Raw genomic sequence first — 20,286 nt, 5'->3', positions numbered from 1 at the left:
TGGAAAACCCAATAGTTATTTTTTTCTCTTGGCCAAAATGGAAAACATCTTATTAGTACAGATTCTGACATTATAGTTTATCTCTGTGAGAATAAAGATTTTTCAGGAAAAGGGTCTCCATTTTTTAAAAAAGTATCACTTATGAGAAGGTATGGGGAGAAGGAAGTATCTCCTTTAGAACTTTGCAGACTCATACTGCCAGAAAAGACCCCCAGAGGGGATCTGTTCCATCCGTGCCCAGGGAGGGTAAATGATTAAACCTACCAGTGTTTATAGGCTTGTATTTCATATTGGTGACCTATTAATCACTTGACCTTTTCCACAGTGCACTTAACATAGTAAATCATACTCCTTTCTGTTGAGGGTGACTTACTTGATTCTTTGCAAGTTAACCAGGGCTAGACTCAATATGAGTCACCCATTAGACACACTGCAGCTGATTGTGTACTTTTACCTTGTACAGTGGCAGTTTAGTGGCAGCCGGAAAGACAGTACCAGGAAGTACAGAAAAGGAAATTAAGGAGGAGATACCAGCTTAATTTCCCACTTTACCATTGAAATCTCTCATAGCTAAGGGAGAAGGAAAAATCCAAATGCTGTGTGAAGTTTTCATTTGTTTTCCTACACAAAAGATAGCTGCTAGAATTAGTGGAAGTAAATCCAATGACATTTTCTCTGTCCCTGCTCTCTTTGATACTTCTTCAGCTTTGATACTGTTGACTGTCCCCTCCTCTATGAAAATCTTCTGTTATACATTTTCTTCCCAAGAATCCAACCACTTTGTTTCTGTTGGCTCCTCAATCTCTTCCTAATTATGAGTGATTCTCTAACCCAATTCAAGAAACAAATAGCCATTTATTTAATAAACATATATGGAGTATTTACTATGTTCCAGACACTTTCTAGGTTCAAGGGTTGAAGGAGAAAGGCTATAAACAAAACAAATAAAAGAGAATTCCAGGAAGTGATAAGGGCTATGAGGCTATTCATTCATTCATTCATCATTCAACAAATACCTTTTGAATGCCTACTGCACACCAGGCACTGTTATAGATGCTGAGAATTCTCTTTCATGGACCTGAATTGGGCCTCCCTGTGGTGAGCAGGATGGGGCAAGCAGTTGGAATCAGGAGCCCAGTGAGTAAAGTGAAGCAACATTAAGTATGGGTTGATGGGGGAATGCATTGTGGTGAAGACTGAAGAAATGGAAGAGAAAGGGAGAAGCTAAAAGGAATTTTGAAAGAAAAATTGACAGGGTCCGGTGACTTGCTGAACATGGAGAAAGAAGTAGAGTGTTAAGACAAAGCCAGTTGCCAGTGTTTGGGTGACTAGAACAGGGAGCCTCCCGCCATTCGTTCTGCCCTTCTCCTACAAAAAGTGTCCTGATGCTCCTTTGGGGCCCTTTCTTGTCCTTCCACTCTCGGCCAGGAAATTGATTCCACACTCAGCTCAAGGGTGAGCCCTGGTTGGTTAAATTATTCAGTGACTCTCATTCCCTGGCTACAGTGACTGGTTCAGGGATAGTCATGTGCCTTATACCAGGCCAATGAGGGAGTGAATCCTAGAACGGGGCAGGACCTACTGGATAAGATTCCTCCTCTCTTGTCCTGGATGCTGATATATACGGATGTAAAGTGTGAAACAGTGGCAGCTGTCTTGCCTCTTCAAGGGGAGAGCCTGGAGCTCTGGGGGCCACCTTGTGGACCCTAAGGATGAAGCCAGTACCACAGAATGCAAAAATGATATGACTGGGAGAAAGTGGATCTTCAGTGACAACATTTGAGTCCTGGATCATACCTCACGTGAAGCTACATACATCTTGACTTCTCAGTTATGTGAACCAATAGATTCTCTGTATTGTTTAAGCTGGTTTGAGTGTTCTGTCACTTGCAACCAAAAGAATCCTGACTATTGCGATCCCCATTAGCACGTAGCACAGTGTTGTGTCCCCAGGAGGCCAGCGAGTACTTGTGATCTTAAGTGGCTCAATGGAGGGATATCTTTTGGTTAACTTTTGAGTTACAACATGTTCAGTGTATACCAACACTATGCTGTATCCAAAGGCAATCTTGTTTCCACTGAAAAACAAAAGGTTCCAGTTTCTCGTTCATTGATATTAAAGAAGGGTAAAATGAATCTTTAGACAGTGGTTTACAGAAGGAAACACATTTGTATTCAGATCCTCTTCTACTCCCTGAAGTGTTTTGCATTTCCTATGGTTTCTCCACCCTAGTGAAGAAGTCAGCCCTAGGTCCTTTTTTGTTTCCGTTTTTGTTTTTTCAGAGAGCATATTCAGCGGCCAGCATTAGGGCAATGGTTCTTAATTTTTAGATATTCAAGACTCATTTGGGGAATTTATAAAAATACCGATCCCTGTGACATGCTCCAGGAGACTGAGATTCAGGAGGCCTTGGGTAGGGCCCAGGAATCAAGATTTTTAACATTTTTCATAAGCTCCCAGATGATTCAGATGCAGTTGTCACTAGGAAAAACACTGTTGCTTTAGGTTGGGTTTTCCTCAAAGCAGATCCTGATAAGGGCATTTATGAGCAAATGATTTATTAAGAAAGTACTCCCAGGAGAAACCTGTTAGGGAATGAGAGGAGTAGGAAAGGGAAGGGGTGGGAAGCAGACAAAGTCCTGTGGACAGTAGCTGCAGCTTAACCCCACAGGGGAGCTCAGGCTATAAGTAACCCCTCAGAGTTGTCCCCCCACCCCCGACCCCTGTGAAGGTAGCTGGACTTTACATTCCTGAACTAACAGCCAGATGGGGGAGACCTAAACTCCCAGGCACTTCCATGGGGGAAGTCCTCTGAAGCCACAGGTGTGGGCTTTGGAAGCAAAAACATGCTGATGCTGGGGGAGGGGCACCCAGGAATGGTTAAAGCCATCAGTGAGGATTTGAGTGGTGCGCCTACAGTGTCGGCTCCGACAATTTAAGGAATTTTATATTTATACGGGGAGCATCTCCATTTTAAAAGTAACTAAGCAAGAGGACAGGGTGCAGCAAGTGGGAAAGGAAGAGTTACCTAAAAGTGCTACAGTTTTCTGTTCGTGCATAAGGCTTTGAGGGTCTTAGTTTACACATAAGACTCTAGTGCCACTGAAATATGCAGTCTTTTAATGGGTCAACTCTTAAAAATGGCATTCGATGCATTCTGCTCTCTGGTCGCTGCTTATTTCTCGAACCCCCCACCCCCACCCCGACCGCTTTCTTTCTACACTCTGTGATCCAGCCACGACCTACTTCTCCAAAAGATCATGTTCTTCTTCCAAAATAGCATATTCTTGCTCATTTCCAGGACTTCATAAATGCTGTCCTCTCTACCTAGAATCAACTGGCCCCCACTCCTTTCATCTGGTGAACTTCTATTCTTTCTTCAGTCTTCATTTAAACATTTCTTCAGTTGGGCCTTCAGTGACCCATAGGTCCCTTGGCTAGTTACTCCCCGTACTTCCCACACCCTAACGACCATCACTCTTAATTGTAATTACCTGTCCGTTACTTGTTTTCTTCTAGAACAAAACTTGGAGTGGGCAGAGACCATGTCTGCCTCATTTGTAGCTCTAGCCTCAGTGGTTACCACAGACATTCATTGAATGAATATAAAATAAATGATTTGCCACATGAATCGGAGTATAAGTTTAGTGTATGCAGCTTTTTTCTGGAGAGACTGATGGTGGCTTTCATTTGAGCTTAGAGCATCATGCTTACACCACCAGGAAATAACTTTATTCCGGTTTAAGATCATGCCATTCTTAATTTTATTCATTAATTCAGTAATAATTTATATGCTTAAACAATCATAGCTACAGAATGAGGCTGCACCCTGAATTGTGTAAATTAACCCTGTGCCACGCCAACCTCTGTGTTGTACTCATGCTAATATTTCTGTAGAGCGTGTTTTCCCCTTGTCTATCGGTGTCATGTTGAAATTATGTGGGAGCCTAACAACCTGAGAATGTCTAATGCAACTGTGAAGTCCAATACCTCAAGGTCACTGAAGATTTTCACTGACATCTGAGAATCAAATTGGTTTAACAGCAACCCCATCCTTGTGGGTCTTTTAATGTTTCTGAATTTTTAAAAAGACTTACCAGTTATATACTCAGCGTATATCTACATCATAATGACGATAGAGAATTAATTCATTGATGATTTTCATAGTATGGGAAATACTGCTGATTGGCTGCCAGAGCCAATTCCCCACCTACTTCTCCCTTGCCCACCTTCAAAGAATAGGCAGGAAAAGTCAGATCCCCGCATCCCCAGCTTCTCTTGCAGGTGAAAGTTGCCATGTGACTGTTCTGGCCAGTGAGATGGGGAAAGGATATTTTCTTTCCCTAACAAGAGATGGGAGAGGGAGCAAAACGGCCTTGCCTACCCTTGCCGCCTTCCTGATTCCTGCCTTTGAACGCACTTTGATGTTGGAAATTGTGGCAGTCATCTTGTAATGATGAAGCAACATGCCTGAGAATGAGAAGCTAACATGTCAAGGATGGCAGAGTGGAAAGAAAGAACCTAGGTCACTGATGACACCGTAGAGTAACAATGTTAGTAACCACCCACCTCCAGACTCCTTGCTATAGGAGAAAGGTAAGTCCTCCCATTTGTTTATACCACTGTTATTGAGTATTCAATTATTAACATCTGAACACAATCTAACTGATGCGCCTAGTTAACACTTTCTTCATGGAAACTAAAATGGAACTAAATTATAGACACCTGATCATTTATACGTGTGCGTATTTGAAGAGTATTGGGTTTTTGGAAGAAACCCAGAGAAGAATTAACTTCATTTAAAAGCCTTGGTCATTTTAATTGTAGAAAACAGAGGGGCTACATCTAGCCACAAAGCATGGTACAAGTTCTGAGGGATTTCTATTACAGAGGACTTCAGTATCACTAAATACCACACTGGAAGCTGGGAGATCTAGGTTCAGATTAGATGCTGAGCTAAGTACGTGACCATGGACATATATTTGTCTCTGAACTTTTTTTTTCATCTGTTGTACCATTAGTCAGATGCTTCCTTTGAAAGTAACAGAAAACCCAACTCAAAATGGCTTTAACAGTAAGGAAATTCATTGCCTTATAAGATGGGAAAGTGTAGAGAGTTGGCTAAACAAGAGATTGATAATGTCATTGAGGACATCTCCACCCTGCTGCCCCTCAGTTCCACCTTCATCTTCGGTCTGACTACCCTCATGGGCACAAGATGTCTGCTGGCAGCGAATGAGGGTGCATACTCTTTATTCAAGGCCAGCGTGATGGTTGGGGGATGGGGTGGAGAGAAACAGAGTGTTTCACATCCACAGTGAGGGGAAAGTCCTGAGCTTTGAGCTGACTGGAAGACCTTGCACCATTCAAGGCCAGAGACCAGGGAATGCCAAATTAGGCCAATCATGGTGGCATACCCCACATCTGTAAATGACAGAGTGGGACTGGCCGACCTCTAAGGCTCTTTCCAAATCGAAACCTGCTGTGATTCCATGAGCAGAATGCAAACCTATCTCTGTAGTCGTCTTTTTTATTCAACTTCACTTCTTTTGTTTTATTTTGTCATTGTCCTTTTCAACCTCTGAGCATAAGTTCCTGTGGAAGATAACAAACCCCAAAATGAAGTCGACAAGACTTGGCATAGCTCTGACTTAGACTGGGGAAAGGAAATGAAGCTGACAAGGTGAGGGTCGCTGTACACTTCAAGGCAGAATGGAGTAACACCTTATTCACTAGGTACCAGGTGGACATGCCAATTTGGAGTGAGTGACTTGGAGCTGTGGGACCCCTCAATGGAGGCAATGTTTCCCGGGCTCTAAAGCTCCCTTCTCTAGAGAATGCACAACCTCTTTGGAAAAGGAGGAAAACCTTCGCATACAATTACATTTTCCCTCTGATTTGCATTGTTTAAAAAAGGTCTAGTACTCAAATCTTTAACACTGGCAAATCTCTCAGCCTCTTAACGGAGTGGTCAAGGGTTTGCAGAAAACGTTTCTGAAGAGAAAATAGGCTGTCTCCACCCCCTCACACTCTTTGGTAAATACTATCTTTTTTCTTTCTTTCTTTCTCTTCTTCTTTTTGTTTTAATTACCGTACTGAGAATTTTACCAGATGAGTTCTAGAAGCTGATTTATGAACTAATCGGGCACTTCTGCTGTGCAGAGGAACAAAGACTTTCTTTTTCTTTTTATTGGTCCTCAACTGAGGCATATACCTGTCTGATGGCGTTGGCTCATTCCGCACATGCTCAGTTGAACAGAAATCTTCATATTGAATACAACCTAACACAGCGGCAACACCCATAACCTCACTCCCTGGCTGACCCTGTACCATACACTCCCTCTAGTTGCATTTTTATCCTGACATGCCTAACATTCGTAGGGAGTAAAAGGAGCAGAGTAGGTAGTGGGAATTTGGGAGGGGGCAATATACAAAGGGGTTTAAAGTCTCTGTATGACCCTGCTTTCCTGACCTCTCTCTAGGCTGTCTCTAGTGGGTGTAGGCGCTGGATAGATATTTGAGTTTGGGGCAGAATGCGGGAGAAGCTGTCTCTGTAAATTGCCATTTGTTGTTGCACATCTTCCTGGACAGTTTTTGTTTGGTCCTTTTCTTGTAGGTGGACAACACTTCATCCACAGCCCTCGTTTTCATTAAAGAGTGACAGTGGCACTAAAAGCATCAGCCGCCTAGCGAGATCTGGAGTGACAACCTCGCCGCCTCTGTTCTTGCTTTCCCATTCATTAGGACCCTTTCCCAGCCTCCTCCCCCAGCAGAAACTGGGAAAGGCTTCTCTTGGTTACAAAAGGAGGGAGCGGCCGGGCTTCCGAGCCTCTCGCCTCAGAGAGCCAAGGAAGTGCGTTCGGTCGCAAGCCTTTTGTCCCCGACCCCTTCCGCTGCTTGGTCGCGGGGGTGACGACCCCGCCCCGCCCCCGCCTAAGCAGATGCCGCCCGCGTGCCTCAGCCCCCCGCCCCTTCTAGATTCCCGGCGCCCGCCGGTTTGCCGTGACGTGGCCCGCGGCGGGCGCATGCGCCGCTCTGCCCGGGCTCTTTCCCTGGGCCACCGCCTCCCGACGGGCTGGAGTGGGCGGGGCCTGTGGTTCTGGAAGCCGTGCGGCCGGAGTGGGAGGAGGGCTCGTGTGCGCGAGGAGGGTGCTCAGGGCTCGCGAGCTGGTCGGCGGCCGAGGCGGCGGAGGAGGAGCTGAAGGCGGCGGCCGCGGCTCCCGCCCGCACGGAGAGCCAGTCCCGCGAAGCCCCCTCCCACTCCCAGGCGGGCGGGCGGCGGCGGCAGAAGGAGGAGAAGGAGGAGGGAGCGTCTCTGCCGCCGCCTCCTGGTCCCCAGCGCCGATCTGCCGCCGCCACCTCCCTCCGCGGCGATCTTCCCTCCATGGTCCTGCCGCGGCCCCCCCTGTAGCCCGAGCTGCCCCGCGCCGCGCCGGAGCCTGCCTCGACCGAGGGAGCGGTCGCGGCCTCGCGGCCCGCGCGGGCTGACGAGAGGAGAGCGAGGCGCCGCGCGGTCCCCGAGGATCCGCACGCCGGGCAGCGCGGCCCGAGCAGCGCGAGGAGCAGCGGGCGGGCGGGCGGCGCCGGGCCCGGGCCGCCCTCGCTCCAGCGCCCCGGCCCTGCCGCCCGCGCCGGGGCGGTCGCCCGCAGAGGAAGGCGCCGCAGTCTCTGGGCCTCGCCGCCCCGCTCGAGTGTCCTCGGCACCGAGGGCTCGCGGGTCCTGAGGGGAGGAGGCGAGCCAGGGGCCGGGCACTGAGCTCTTTGGCGCCCCCACCCCCGTTTTCGGAGCCCTCCACGCTGCGGCCACTGTCCCCTCCGGACCATGGCCGACGACGACGTGCTGTTCGAGGATGTGTACGAGCTGTGCGAGGTGATCGGCAAGTAAGTCTCCACGCGAGGGAGCGGGAGTGTGGGAAAATGCATTTCAGTGATGCCTGGGTCCTCCCGCACCCGCACGCACCCGCCCGGGGCCTGCCCCCTGCCCTGCCCCCCTCCTCCCGCGTCCTCCTCACCCGGGAGTATTTATAGACGTGTACCTGGACCCCCCGCGGGGTGGTTGTCTGGGGGCTTCTCGGCGATCCGTGGAGGCCGACGAGCCGAGGTTGGCCACCCCATGAGGCGTGGGGCTGGCTGAAATCTCCTGTCGGCATTTTATCTGACGGTTGCACAGGGACGTGGCAGAGCCAATTTTATAGTTGCTTCCTGGGAACAGTTGGGCTTATTGTTACCTTGCGTGTACCACAGACCATTAACGAAAAGAGCAGCTTGCATTTCCTTTGCTTCCGTGGAGAGATAGAGAAAGAACGTCCAGGGTTTTAAATTGTGGGGTGTGTGTCTATTGTGCAGGGTATTAGATAGATGCCTTTGTGTTCACCCCATGCCCGGATTGGAGGGGGCCATTTAAGACGGGGTGCGTTCAGTTTCAGCAAATTTTTCACCTGGTGTAGACCAACGTGGAAAGAGTTGGGGGTTTCCGAATTTTTAATGCCTCGTTATGCAATGACTGTTAAATCAGTGTTCGAGGCTTCCCTCGACTGTTGTTGGGATGGTGCTTAGCGTGGTAGCGCCGTCTGCTTTGAGTCACCGGGCTGGTCCAGAATATAGAACTGACAGTCCAAATGCTCATCCTTTCATCTGTGTTGTATAATTACACTAGGGAAAAGCAGGGAATCAGATTAATCACAGTGCTGATTGAGAATTAAATCTGCAGTTCCTCATCTAATTGTCCATTTCTTAAATCTGTTTTGAATAGTTTCCTTTTCATTCTTGTCAAACAGTATTCCAAGTGCACAATCCTGCTAATTTGCTTGTGAGGGAAATGCTGGCGATCTGAAGTTGATTTCCTAGTTCAGCGTGTATTCTGTGGCTTTAGAAGTTGAGGAGATAAGATTTAAGAGAAATTTTTGCTTAGTTATTAAGGATTACTAGATAGCTACCGTTGAAATATTTTGCCTCTTTTTGGAAGCGGTGCTTTATCGTCTATTTTAAGGTCCGCAGTTGGGAAATGATAGCAAGACCTTAGAGCAGTTGGCTCTATCTCTTTTAAGTTGTCTGCAGTACTGGATTTCAATTTGTTTAAGTGCTGATAACTTATTATTTTCCTTTCATGCTGGGGTATTACAGTGTCTCCTCACATGGTGAAATTGCGGGTAGAGCTTGCTACACACTTTCCTCAGACCCAGTTGATACAAGGAGGTGTTACTCCTTGCCCCTATTGTTACATGACCAGCCTGTCTACTGGAAGAAGGATATCCAAATGCGCCCTGGTAAAGTGGTTGTGGAAGTGCTCTAAAGCAGAGTGGTCCAAAAAATATATAATGTGAGCCCCATATGTAATTTTATATATGTAAAATTTCTAATAGCCACATTAAAAAGATTAAAAGCAAGTGGGTGCAATTAATTTTAATAAAATATTTTCTTTTACCCAATAGATCCAGACTATTATCACTTCAACATGTAGTCAGTATAGAAATCATTAGTGAGCTATTTTACATCCTTTCTTTCATACTTACTCTTCAAAATCCAATGTGTATTTTACACTAACCACACATCTCAATTCTGACACTAAGCTAAATTGTCATCGTAAATACTTGTTCTGTATTTAAGTTTCATAAAATTTGCATTTGCAAAAGTAGATTCACATACCCAAGTTGTTCTAAACATACCTAAAAGTTTTCTAGTAACTGAATCAAGTATCTTTCTAAATTAAAATTAAAATTAAATAAAATGAAAAATTCAGTTCCTCATTTGGATTAGCCACATTTCAAGTGCTCAATAGCCATATGTGAATAGCACAGTTCTAGAGAGACAAATATGTCAAAAAAAATCTCCTTGGTTTCTTCATTCTTGGCACCCAGTGAAGGTAAATTAGATGTTTCCCCAAAGCCCCCAAATAATTATGTGTGTGTGTGTGTGCATGGGGGGAATGATGTTTGTTGTGTCTTAGTTATATTTGATTTAAATGAGCCAGCAGAGTCATAATCGGAAAATGTGAGATTAAAATGTTAATTCTGTTGTGATAACGGAAGATAGGCATCATTGAATCAATGTTAGTAACTAGTTCTGATTCCTTGAGGTCTGAAAGAGTGATGATGTGACTCTTTGGATATCGAAAAGAAGTGGTCAGCGTCACATTAGCTCAGTCAGTATTCTGCTGACTTATAATTGATAGAATATTTTCAGGAAACGCCTCTGGTAGGACTAGATTCATCTCCTCTGTTGCTTCAGAGCTGCATAAGGATGGGGAGCAAGCTAATTTTGAGGTGATAGTTCCTCTATGGCTATCTTAACTACTGCGAACGTGAACTCTCATTCGTATCCTACAAAATCTGACTTGGCCAGTGCCGCTTATAATATGTCATTCCGTGAAATAATGAATTCAAGGTAGCCTTTGTGGCAGAGAATGTAATGATAGTGTTCCTCACCCTGTGTAAAGGTTGAAGGTTTTCTCCGGTAAATTGTCTCAGCATATATTGATCTGGAAATTGAAATTCACTTGAGATTTTCTTACAGCGTCTCTGACAGCATGCATTTTAACTCAGAATTTGTTCAACTCTGGATTTAAACAGAAAGCCCTCACTTGTACTGAAAACCTGGTTGATTTCTATCCAGGTTCTCTGGAATTGTGATTTTTCTTTTATAACAAATTAGCATCACAAGTTGTTTTTGACCCCTAGGGCTTAACAGGTTTAAATTTTCACTGAAGTGCTTTAAAATGGATTTCACCTTTTTACCATCAGTTGACCACACACTCACCTGCCTCACTACTTATCTACTCACTCACTCATCCATTAACTTACAGGGAATCGGGTGCCTGATCCATTATGAATATTGGGAGGATGCCATATCTTTTTAAAAAAAATTTAAACTCTTTTCCCCTGTGCTTTTTATTTTTGAAAGTCTTACAAATGGTCCTTGAATGCCTATTGTTTCCATGACATTTTCCCATGTAACATCTTTCAAGAGACTGAGACAAATCTCCAATGCTGTCATTGTCCTAAAACTTCTTGTCTTAGCAAATGTAGCAATTACTGGAAAGGAAAGGTATTATGCAAATAGAGGTAATCAGCTAATTTTTATGGTCCTAAGCATTTACTGTATCTTTTGCAAATTGATGGTTTTATAGGCAAGTGCATAATCAGTAATATTACACGAAGGAAATTTTAGAATGATTCATCCAAATTAAACCACAGAAATGCCTACCTTCATGGTACAGCAGTTTCTGTGAGAGAGAGTAGCAAAATGCACACTTTTCGCCTTGTGTAGGCTGAATATTTGCCTCAGTATTTAGTAACCTGTAACTTCTGACTTTCCTGCTTTGGTAGGACATAAACTAAAATTGGAATGATGCAGCATGACCCCTGCTCAAGGATGACATGCAAGTTTGTGAGGCATGCTGTATTTGCTTACACCTCAAGAGCACTTATCATATTTAATTACAGTTACTTATTTATGGGTCTCTCTACCTAGCTAACAGGGAGCTTCTTGAGGGCAGGGAATATATCTTACACATCTTTCTCTTAACACAGTGCCTGCAATGTAACAGTTGCTCATTAGCTATGGAATGAATTGAGTAGTTTTAATAAAATCTCATTAAAAGGCAAAAAGCATGTTTATCAACCTCAGAGCAATTATTGTCCCAAAAGGCTGTATTAAAGTAGTGGTTCTCCACCTGGCTGCATATTAGAATCACCAGGGGAGCTTTTAAAGAGATCAATTCAAGGGCCTTGTGTCAGAGCAATGAAATCAGAATCTCTGGAAGTGGGTCCTGGTCATTGGTATTTTTTTTTTTAACGCTCTCGAAGTGATTCTCATGTGCAGCTATGATTGAGAGTCATTGGTTTAAAACTTAGGTTATGTATGTAATATTTTGGGACTGGCTTTTCAGAGGCTTACGGTTTTTAAAAACTAGAATAAGTGTTTTGGGGGAAGTATTGAAGCCAAAAGACCAAGACGTGGATTTTTTTTTTTTCTCTACATTGTGTTCCTGAGTCTTATTGTATAAGAATTTTGTTTCAGCCTATGTTTAGCTTTGATTTTTTTGGGTCTTTTAAGATTCACATTGATTTATGACACTCATCTAATGCTAATATGGTGATTGTCTGATGACAATCAGAACAAGGATTGCTTCAATAACAGTTGATGATGGCTGTCTACTATAATGACTTAATTTAATATTAAGAAATCTATCAGTTTAGTATGGATTGTGTTTGGACATACACTCTATTAAAAGGGTATAGTTAAGTTGCTTATATACTTTAAATCTCATACTTGCAATTCCAGTAATGCTGTTTGCCAGAGAATTGAGTTAAATGCAGCCTTTATGTAAATACCAGATTAATAATATGTAAAATATATAATTTAGCATAGAGAAAAATTCAGCTTTGCTAATTTGTCCCAATTACTATGGCTTTCACATATATTGATTTGCCCAGTGATTTGGGTTTCTAGTACCACAGTGGGGAGTGTTACGTCATGTTGGAACACCTTCCCTGGGAATTTTAGCTAGACATGGTAGGTAAACGAGTTTTTTTTTTTTTTTTGCGGTACGCGGGCCTCTCACTGCTGTGGGCGCTCCCGTTGCGGAGCACAGGCTCCGGATGCGCAGGCCCAGCGGCCATGGCTCATGGGCCCAGCCGCTCCGCGGCACGTGGGATCTTCCTGGACTGGGGCACGAACCCGTGTCCCCTGCATCGGCAGGCGGACTCTCAACCACTGCGCCACCAGGGAAAGCCCCAGGTAAACGAGTTTTTAATGTTAGGAAAAGGTCAAGTGTGAGCCTGAAGGAACCAAGATTTTTCCAGAAATGAGTATATGTTCCACGAAAGAAGTGCTTGATCAGAGTGACAGTCATGTAACAAGGGAAAAGAAACACAGTCACCAGCTAAAGTGCTGGTGCCCCAGGATGATCCAAGCTGTGGGGCAGGCCTTACTGGAAGGAGGTAAGCAGTGTTGATTCCTGATGATGGAGTTTGATTCCGGGACCACTTTGGAGGGAACTGAGCCACTCAGTTGCTTTTCTGCCTGTGCACAACCTTCTCAGCGTATCTTCACGTACGCTTTTTACAGACTGCGTTAGGACTTGGAGTTCCTGAAGTGTGGTTTGCACATTGTCTTCATAAATGCTTCCTGTGATTCCCTTACCTTCCATGACTGACGTGTTCTATGGCCTTGACACATGCAGTTCACCCCTTTCCATTTTCCCCTTGTATCTGCAACAGTTTCACCTGCCATACTACATCTCTCTAATGTCCCTTGTGTTTCTGGATATTTCCTTTAAATTGAAAATTCTTTCAGCCATCTCCAGTTACAGCTCTACTCAATAAATTAAAGAAGCAAGTGTACCTAACTTTTTGAGATTGTCGTTGAATTATTGCATTTTTGTAAATGTTTTCACATTTTAAATGTGGCAGAAGCAGTTTAAAGGAACTTTGACATAGATTGTCCACAAGTAAAAAAAAAAATCTTTTATAACTTAACATGCCTACTTCGTAAGGGGAGTTGCCATTTATGCCTTCTAATATGAGGCATTTTACATATGTTATCTCCTTTCATTGTTCCCATTTTACAGAAAACACTGAGATTCAGAGGGGGGTGAGTAACTTGCCCAAGATCACATGGGAATCCTACCAGTTCTAAGGTCCGTTCATTTCATGCTGCATTCTGCTGTTGATTCCAGTTGTGAAAATGCTGCAGTGAGTTTCCTTAAAATAAGGCATATGTCTTCATTTTCAGAGTTTATTTACTGCAAAAATTTTTTTCTTGGCCGTGCCACACGGCTTGTGGGATCTTAGTTCCCTGACCAGCAATTGAACTCGGGCACGCTGCAGTGGAAGCGTGGAGTGCTAACCACTGGACTGCCAGGGAATTCCCTATTTACTGCAAATTTTAATTGTTCAACTTTCTGGTTAAATTTCTTACCTCTTCAGTAGAGGTTCCATACTACGGTTCATTGTCTCATCTATTGTGTTCTTTTTGTCTTTCTGTCTAATGAAATACCAGTGTTTGCCACCAAACTGATAAGTTTATGCATGGAAACGTAGAATCTTGACCATCCATCCAAAATATAATTTGTTTTGGAACTTTCTCCACCCCTTTTACTCTCCAGCTTTTTCCTTCCAGTCTCCCTGCCCCAACAGACAGAATAGTTGATTGATTACTCCTAACTTGCCAAACCAGAAGTAATGAGGTTTCAGAGATAGGTGTTTGTTGGGAGTGGGGTGGAGTTGTTTCCACAGGGTAGTTATTCCTATATCCTGTGATAAAAATAGTGAAATTGTTTTCTCTGACTCTGAAAACTGTGTCCTGAACCACAGCTGCTGAGTGGTGAGCATCTCAGCTGCCTGCCAACACTGCACACCTAAGTAATCAAGTGACTGAGTTACTGCTGCAGAGCAGGTACCTAACTGCAGCCACAAGCTGATGGGGTGTACAGCTCTCACATTTTTGGTTTTATTTTTTAGTTGCATCTGAGAATGCAGATTCTAAACCATCAAATATGGCATTGGATTTATACTGCAGGGTTCAAGGTGCTAAAGGACCTGCTCTCCTTTCTCTCTCAGAGTCACCCATTTATCTTGGTATCCCATCTTTCAACTGAGTAAAATGTAATTACCCTGATGGCCAGTCCCTTGGTATCTGTGAGGGGATTGGTTTTAGGATCCCTCTCCCCCCCACACACTAATACCAAAATTCGTGGATGCTCAAGTCCCTTAAATATAATGGCATAGTATTTGCATGTAACTAATGCACATCCTCTCTCATACTTTAAGTCATCTCTGGATTACTTATAATACCTAATACAATGTAAATTCTATGTAAGTAGATGCCGAGAGGCAAATTCAAGTTTTGCTTTTTGGAACTTTCTGGAATTTTTTTCGAATATTTTCAATCCACAGTTGGTTGAATATGCGAATACAGAACCCGGTGGAGGGCTGACTGTGTTACGCTATGATTGGTTATAGAGCCCAAGTCAGCATAGGAGAGTCTCTCTTTGACTTTCTATACTGGGGAGATTTCGCTTGTGAAGATAGTTTTGACTTAAAGTTCATATGTGTTTCCAATTTTGAGATTTAATAATATTCCATTACTTTTTTTTTTGCGGTACGCGGGCCTCTCACTGTTGTGGCCTTTCCCGTTGTGGAGCACAGGCTCCGGACGCGCAGGCTCAGCGGCCATGGCTCACGGGCCTAGCTGCTCCGCGGCATGTGGGATCTTCCCAGACCGGGGCACGAACCCGTGTCCCCTGCATCGGCAGGCGGACTCTCAACCACTGCGCCACCAGGGAAGCCCCCATTACTTTTTAAAATTAATTAACTAGTTTTTATAAAATTATAAAATGAATTTTAAAATATAGATGATGCAAAGGTAAATAGTGAATCTCTCTCCTTTCTCCCACCATCCATAGCTCTGTTCTCCAGAGGTAACCATTGTCCAGTTTTTGTACAACCTTTCTGGGAGTTTTTTGTTAAAAAAAACTGAAATATTCATTTTACATTGAAAATAGTGTATCTGATGGCCTTTCCATATCCATCTATATATCTGTCTAACTCTGTCTCCCCTTAGCCTGCTGCCCAGTATTCCATGATATGGATTGGTACTTTGTCTTTGAATTGAGTGCAGACCATTTCTAAGTGATCATTGCTGGAAATATACGGGTGGAGTTTGGGGGAGAGGTCTGGAATGATAGCGAATATTTGGGAATCAACTGTGTGGAAGTTAAACTATGAATGAATGAGTTCTTGGGGGTGATGGAGCTCGGTGGGGGGGAGGTGTTGTGGTTTGGAGTATAACTCACAGAGTTAGAAGAATCGGGATAGCTGGACATCACAGAAGTCTCGAGGTTGGGCAGATCAATAATGTAAAATGCCAGCACACTGATTGAGGACCAAGAAAAGGCTTATCTATAACAGAGGCAATTTAAAACATCTATCAAAATGAATATAATGTTTAATATTCCATCATGGTGTGACTAAAAAGTGAGATTCTCGCTTCATTTCTGTGGATGTTGGTAATATTATACTGTCTCTCCGTGATTCTATCTCAACACCAACATATTTAGGGTTAAAAAAAAAGGAGTACATTTTTTTTCACTAGAATTGTGTTTTGCAGATTCTGATGGCTGGCTTTTAGGGAAAACCATTTGGCTTTCCTAAAATTAGGTCTTTTTGATTCCCAAGCTTGGTGCATAACTTTCAATTAAATGGATACCTTTAATGAAATGACAGTAAATTTTAGATACTTTTAAGTTCTTGATATTTGTCAAACCATTGTTCTTTTATTAAATACCTCACCTATAGGGAACTGAATTCTTCCTTGCCTCAAGGTTTCTGGTCCCAGTTGGGACCAGAAATTGTAGAACTCTCCTCCCCTTTCACATCCCTCTTCCCTCCATCACCGCCCCCCACAGCTAAATTTGTTCATTGGCTTTTTTTAGTTGTCCACATCCACTCACAATAAGAAACAATTATTTTGTTGCACTTAAGCCAGTTTCTTTGTATCTAAGTGCATAGTATTTCATTTCAACTTCTTGTATTCTGTTACACATTCTCTTTTTTATTTCTTTTGATATAGGTTGTTTAACTTTATTATCTTTGTTTTGAATATTTGAATCATTTACAGTTAAGAATGATGATTGTGTTCTCTCTCTCTCTCTCTGTAGTTTAATAATATCCAAAATATACTATGTTGAATCTGTATTCAGCTTGGTACCTACTTTCCCCCAAACATATGGATCCACAGTGCTTTGTAGCTTGTAAGGCAGCCCCCTAAGATCTGATCTGGTAACCTTTGGGTACATTGTCACCATTTTCTCCTTATTTATAGAAGGAATGAAGATGGCTGCTTCATGAGCCATTTGCATGGATTAGTGATTGTGAAGTGCAGCATAAGTATTTTTTATTTCTAGAATGTCTCTGAGATACTCAAATTACTTTTGGCAGCTATGTAGATAAGTTTCAACAATTTCCAAATGTGCACTTTCTCAGTGCTAAACACAGGCTCTATTACATAAATAATATGGTGAAATGAACATTCTTTTCTACCATGTGTGTAAAACTGTTAGTGGTGCTAATTAACATTCATTCATTTTTTTCATTTATGCATTCATTTCTAGCTGTGTGGGCCTGGGCAAGTTAGTTAACCTCTCTGAGCCTCAGTTTCTTTATATGTAAAATGGTTGTGATAGCATATACCTTGCAGGGGTGTTGTGCGGATTGAATAACATGGTATATGTAAAATGTCTAAAGGTTGTTATTTAAATTGCCATTATCATTATTATTCACCAAATACCCTAGTTCTCTGGCTTCAAGGACCTCTCGGTCCATGAGAGAATTTGACAAACAGTTAAAACCTAATCTAACTAGACTTAAGTCCTGTTAAGGTCAGGGTCGCATCTGACTTGTTCATCTAGTATCCTCAGCATAACTTGGCAACTGACACATAGTAAGTACTCAGTCAGGAGTTGAAGGAGAGTGTGTTAAGTGAGCAATCCAGAGACTGTGACCACCTAGTAGGAGAAGGAAATTGGGGAAATCTTTACAAAGGAGGTGGGGCTTGAATGATCTCAAGTTTCTTAGGTAACTTATTTAATCTTTTTAGGCCTGTCTCATTTAGAAAAGGGAGTAGAGGAATACAGGTAGGGAAAATAAAAGAAATCTTAAAGTTTTTGAAAATGTTCACCCTATTTTATTTTTTAAATTAATAATCCTTATTCTTTAGAGCAGTTTTAGGTTCACAGCTCCTATTTTAGTTTTGGTGACACAGGTAACATATAAAAAATTCAAACAATAAGTATAAAGCTAAAGTTTTCAGGGACAACTTTAGGAATTTGTTGTTGTTCTCAGATCCTGTGGTTTGAGTGCTCATTATGTGCTGGACATGGTGTTAAATTCTTTATATTTTTCTAATTTAACTTTGGCCACAGACCTTCCTTTTGAGGCAGTCGCCCCCCTCCCCATTTTACAGATGAGAAAACTGAGGAATAAAGAGATTAGTAACTTGCCCTGGGCAAAGTGGCAATAATAGGGGCAATGTGGGGATTTGCACCTGAGTATACGTGGTCTAAGTGCCTGCTCTTCAGTACTGTTACACTGCTTGTCATTTAGTATAAGCAGAGACTGGTTGTCTTTTAAGAGGTATTCCTACATATAACACTCTAATATTCTGATTTTAGATGTTTTAGCAGATTAATAGAACACCTTGTTTTGGGTAACACCTTTTTGAGATATAATTCACATACCATACAGTTCACCCGTTTAAAGTGTACAATTCAGTGGTTTTTAGTATAGTCACAGGGTTGTACATGGTGACCATAGTAAATTTTTGAACATTCTCATCACCCCCCAAAAGAAACCCTGTATATTTTAACTCTTACTCCCCATCCTTCCCTACCCCAGGTAATGACTAATCTACTTTCTGTCTCCGCAGATGTACCTATTCTGGACATTTCATGCAAATGGAATCATACAACATGTCTTTTGTGACTGGCTTCTTTTTCTAAGCATAATATTTTCAAGGTTCATCCAGGTTGTAGATGTATCAGCACTTCATTCCTTTTTTAAGGCCCAATAATATCCTGTTGTGTGGCTAGACCACATTTGTTGATCCATTTGTCAATTGATGGGCCATTTGGGTGGTTTACATCTTTTGGCTATTATAATTAATCCTGCTATGGGCATTCACGTACAAGTTTTGTTTTTATTTCTCTTGGGTTTATACTTAGGAGTGGAACTGCTGGGTCAAATGGTAACTCTCTTTGACTTTTTGAGGAATGCCAAACTGTTTTCCAAAGTGTCTGTACCATTTTACATTCCCACCAGCAGTCTGTGAGGGTTAGAATGCTTTTTTAAAAAAATTAATTTATTTATTTGTTTTTATTTTTGGCTGTATTGGGTCTTCGTTGCTGCACGCGGGCTTTCTCCAGTTGTGGCAAGTGGGAGCTACTCTTTGTTGTGGTGCGCAGGCTTCCCATTGCGCTGGCTTCTCTTGTTGCGGAGCATGGGCTCTAGGTGCGAGGGCTTCAGTAGTTGTGGCTCGCGGGCCCTAGAGCGCAGGCTCAGCAGTTGTGGTGCACGGGCTAGCTGCTCTGCAGCACATGGGATCCTCCCGGACCAGGGCTCGAACCCGTGTCCCCTACATTGACAGGTGGATTCTTAACCACTGCACCACCAGGGAAGCCCAGTTAGATGCTTTTTAATCAGGGGAGTACTGTCACAGCTTGCCTACAGAGTCTGTTCTACACACTGTGACATAAAGCAAATTTTATGGGTTGTTGGTCAACCTTTTATCTCACGGACATATTTATACTGATTTTCAACAGTTTTAGATGTTGTAGAACAAGGGTTGGCAAACTATCTGTAAACTACCAGATAGTAAATATTTTAGGCTTGACGAGCCACAAGTCTGTCACAGCTACTCAACTCTGCCGTTGTAGTGTGAAGACAACCATGTGAAAACAAATGTGTGGCTGTGTTCCAATAAAACTTTATTTACAAAAATAAGTGGTGGGCTAGATTTGGCCCTTGGCCTGTAGTTTGCTGATCCTGTTGTAGATTAAAAATGAAACTGGAGCTGACTGTCCCGTTCCCATTCTTTTTTTTTTTTTTTTTTTTTTTTTTTTGTGGTATGCGGGCCTCTCACTGTTGTGGCCTCTCCGGTTGCGGAGCACAGGCTCCGGACGCGCAGGCTCAGCGGCCATGGTTCACGGGACCAGCCGCTCCGCAGCATGTGGGATCTTCCTGGACCGGGGCACGAACTCGTGTCTCCTGCATCGGCAGGCGGACTCTCAACCACTGCGCCACCAGGGAAGCCCCAGTTCCCATTCTTGTTTACCCTCAAGGTTGGGTTGTTCTTTCAGTGGTCTCAGTAGCCCCATAGTAGGTAGATTGTTTCTACCAAAATATAAAGATATTAAGACTGGTCCACCGAACTGTTTTCACTGTTAAATGGGGAAGTACTGTACATTTAGGGTTTTTTGCTTGTTTTGTTTGTTTTTACTGCTTTTGGATTCTCTTTTTGATCCTTGGTTAAAGGGGAAGAAACCCATTAAAATTCTTCTAAGATTGTCTGACTGGAGGCAGTATAAATGTGGAGTGCCTGAAAATAACTGTTTCCTTCATTCTTGCTTATTGCCTGTAGAATGGATGAAAGCAGAGTTGAGAACATACTAGAAATTGTCAGAAATGGAAGATTTTTTTAAATATTAGCTTTAATAAAGTTAGGGGAAACATTAGCTAAATCTCCATCCCTAATTGGAAAGTTGTGATGTGCCATCTATGTATATTTTA

At 43.0% G+C, this 20,286-nt stretch overlaps 1 protein-coding gene across 5 annotated transcripts in view; it reads left to right on the top strand.

The window, feature by feature from the left end:
- Positions 1-7,757: 7,757 nt before the first annotated feature.
- Positions 7,758-20,286, top strand: part of CASK (calcium/calmodulin dependent serine protein kinase) — a 385,576-nt gene continuing 373,047 nt past the window's right edge. For all 5 annotated transcript variants that reach the window (XM_082681940.1, XM_082681938.1, XM_082681939.1 and 2 more), the window contains exon 1: positions 7,758-7,882. In XM_082681940.1, coding sequence (XP_082538066.1) covers positions 7,824-7,882 — 59 coding nt within the window. In that variant the 5' untranslated portion in view covers positions 7,758-7,823. The remainder of the gene's footprint in view (positions 7,883-20,286) is intronic.

This window comes from Grampus griseus, assembly GCF_964374135.1.
Source record: "Grampus griseus genome assembly, chromosome: X".
Lineage (NCBI taxonomy): Eukaryota > Metazoa > Chordata > Mammalia > Artiodactyla > Delphinidae > Grampus > Grampus griseus.
This window is presented reverse-complemented; position numbering and strand designations above follow the sequence as displayed.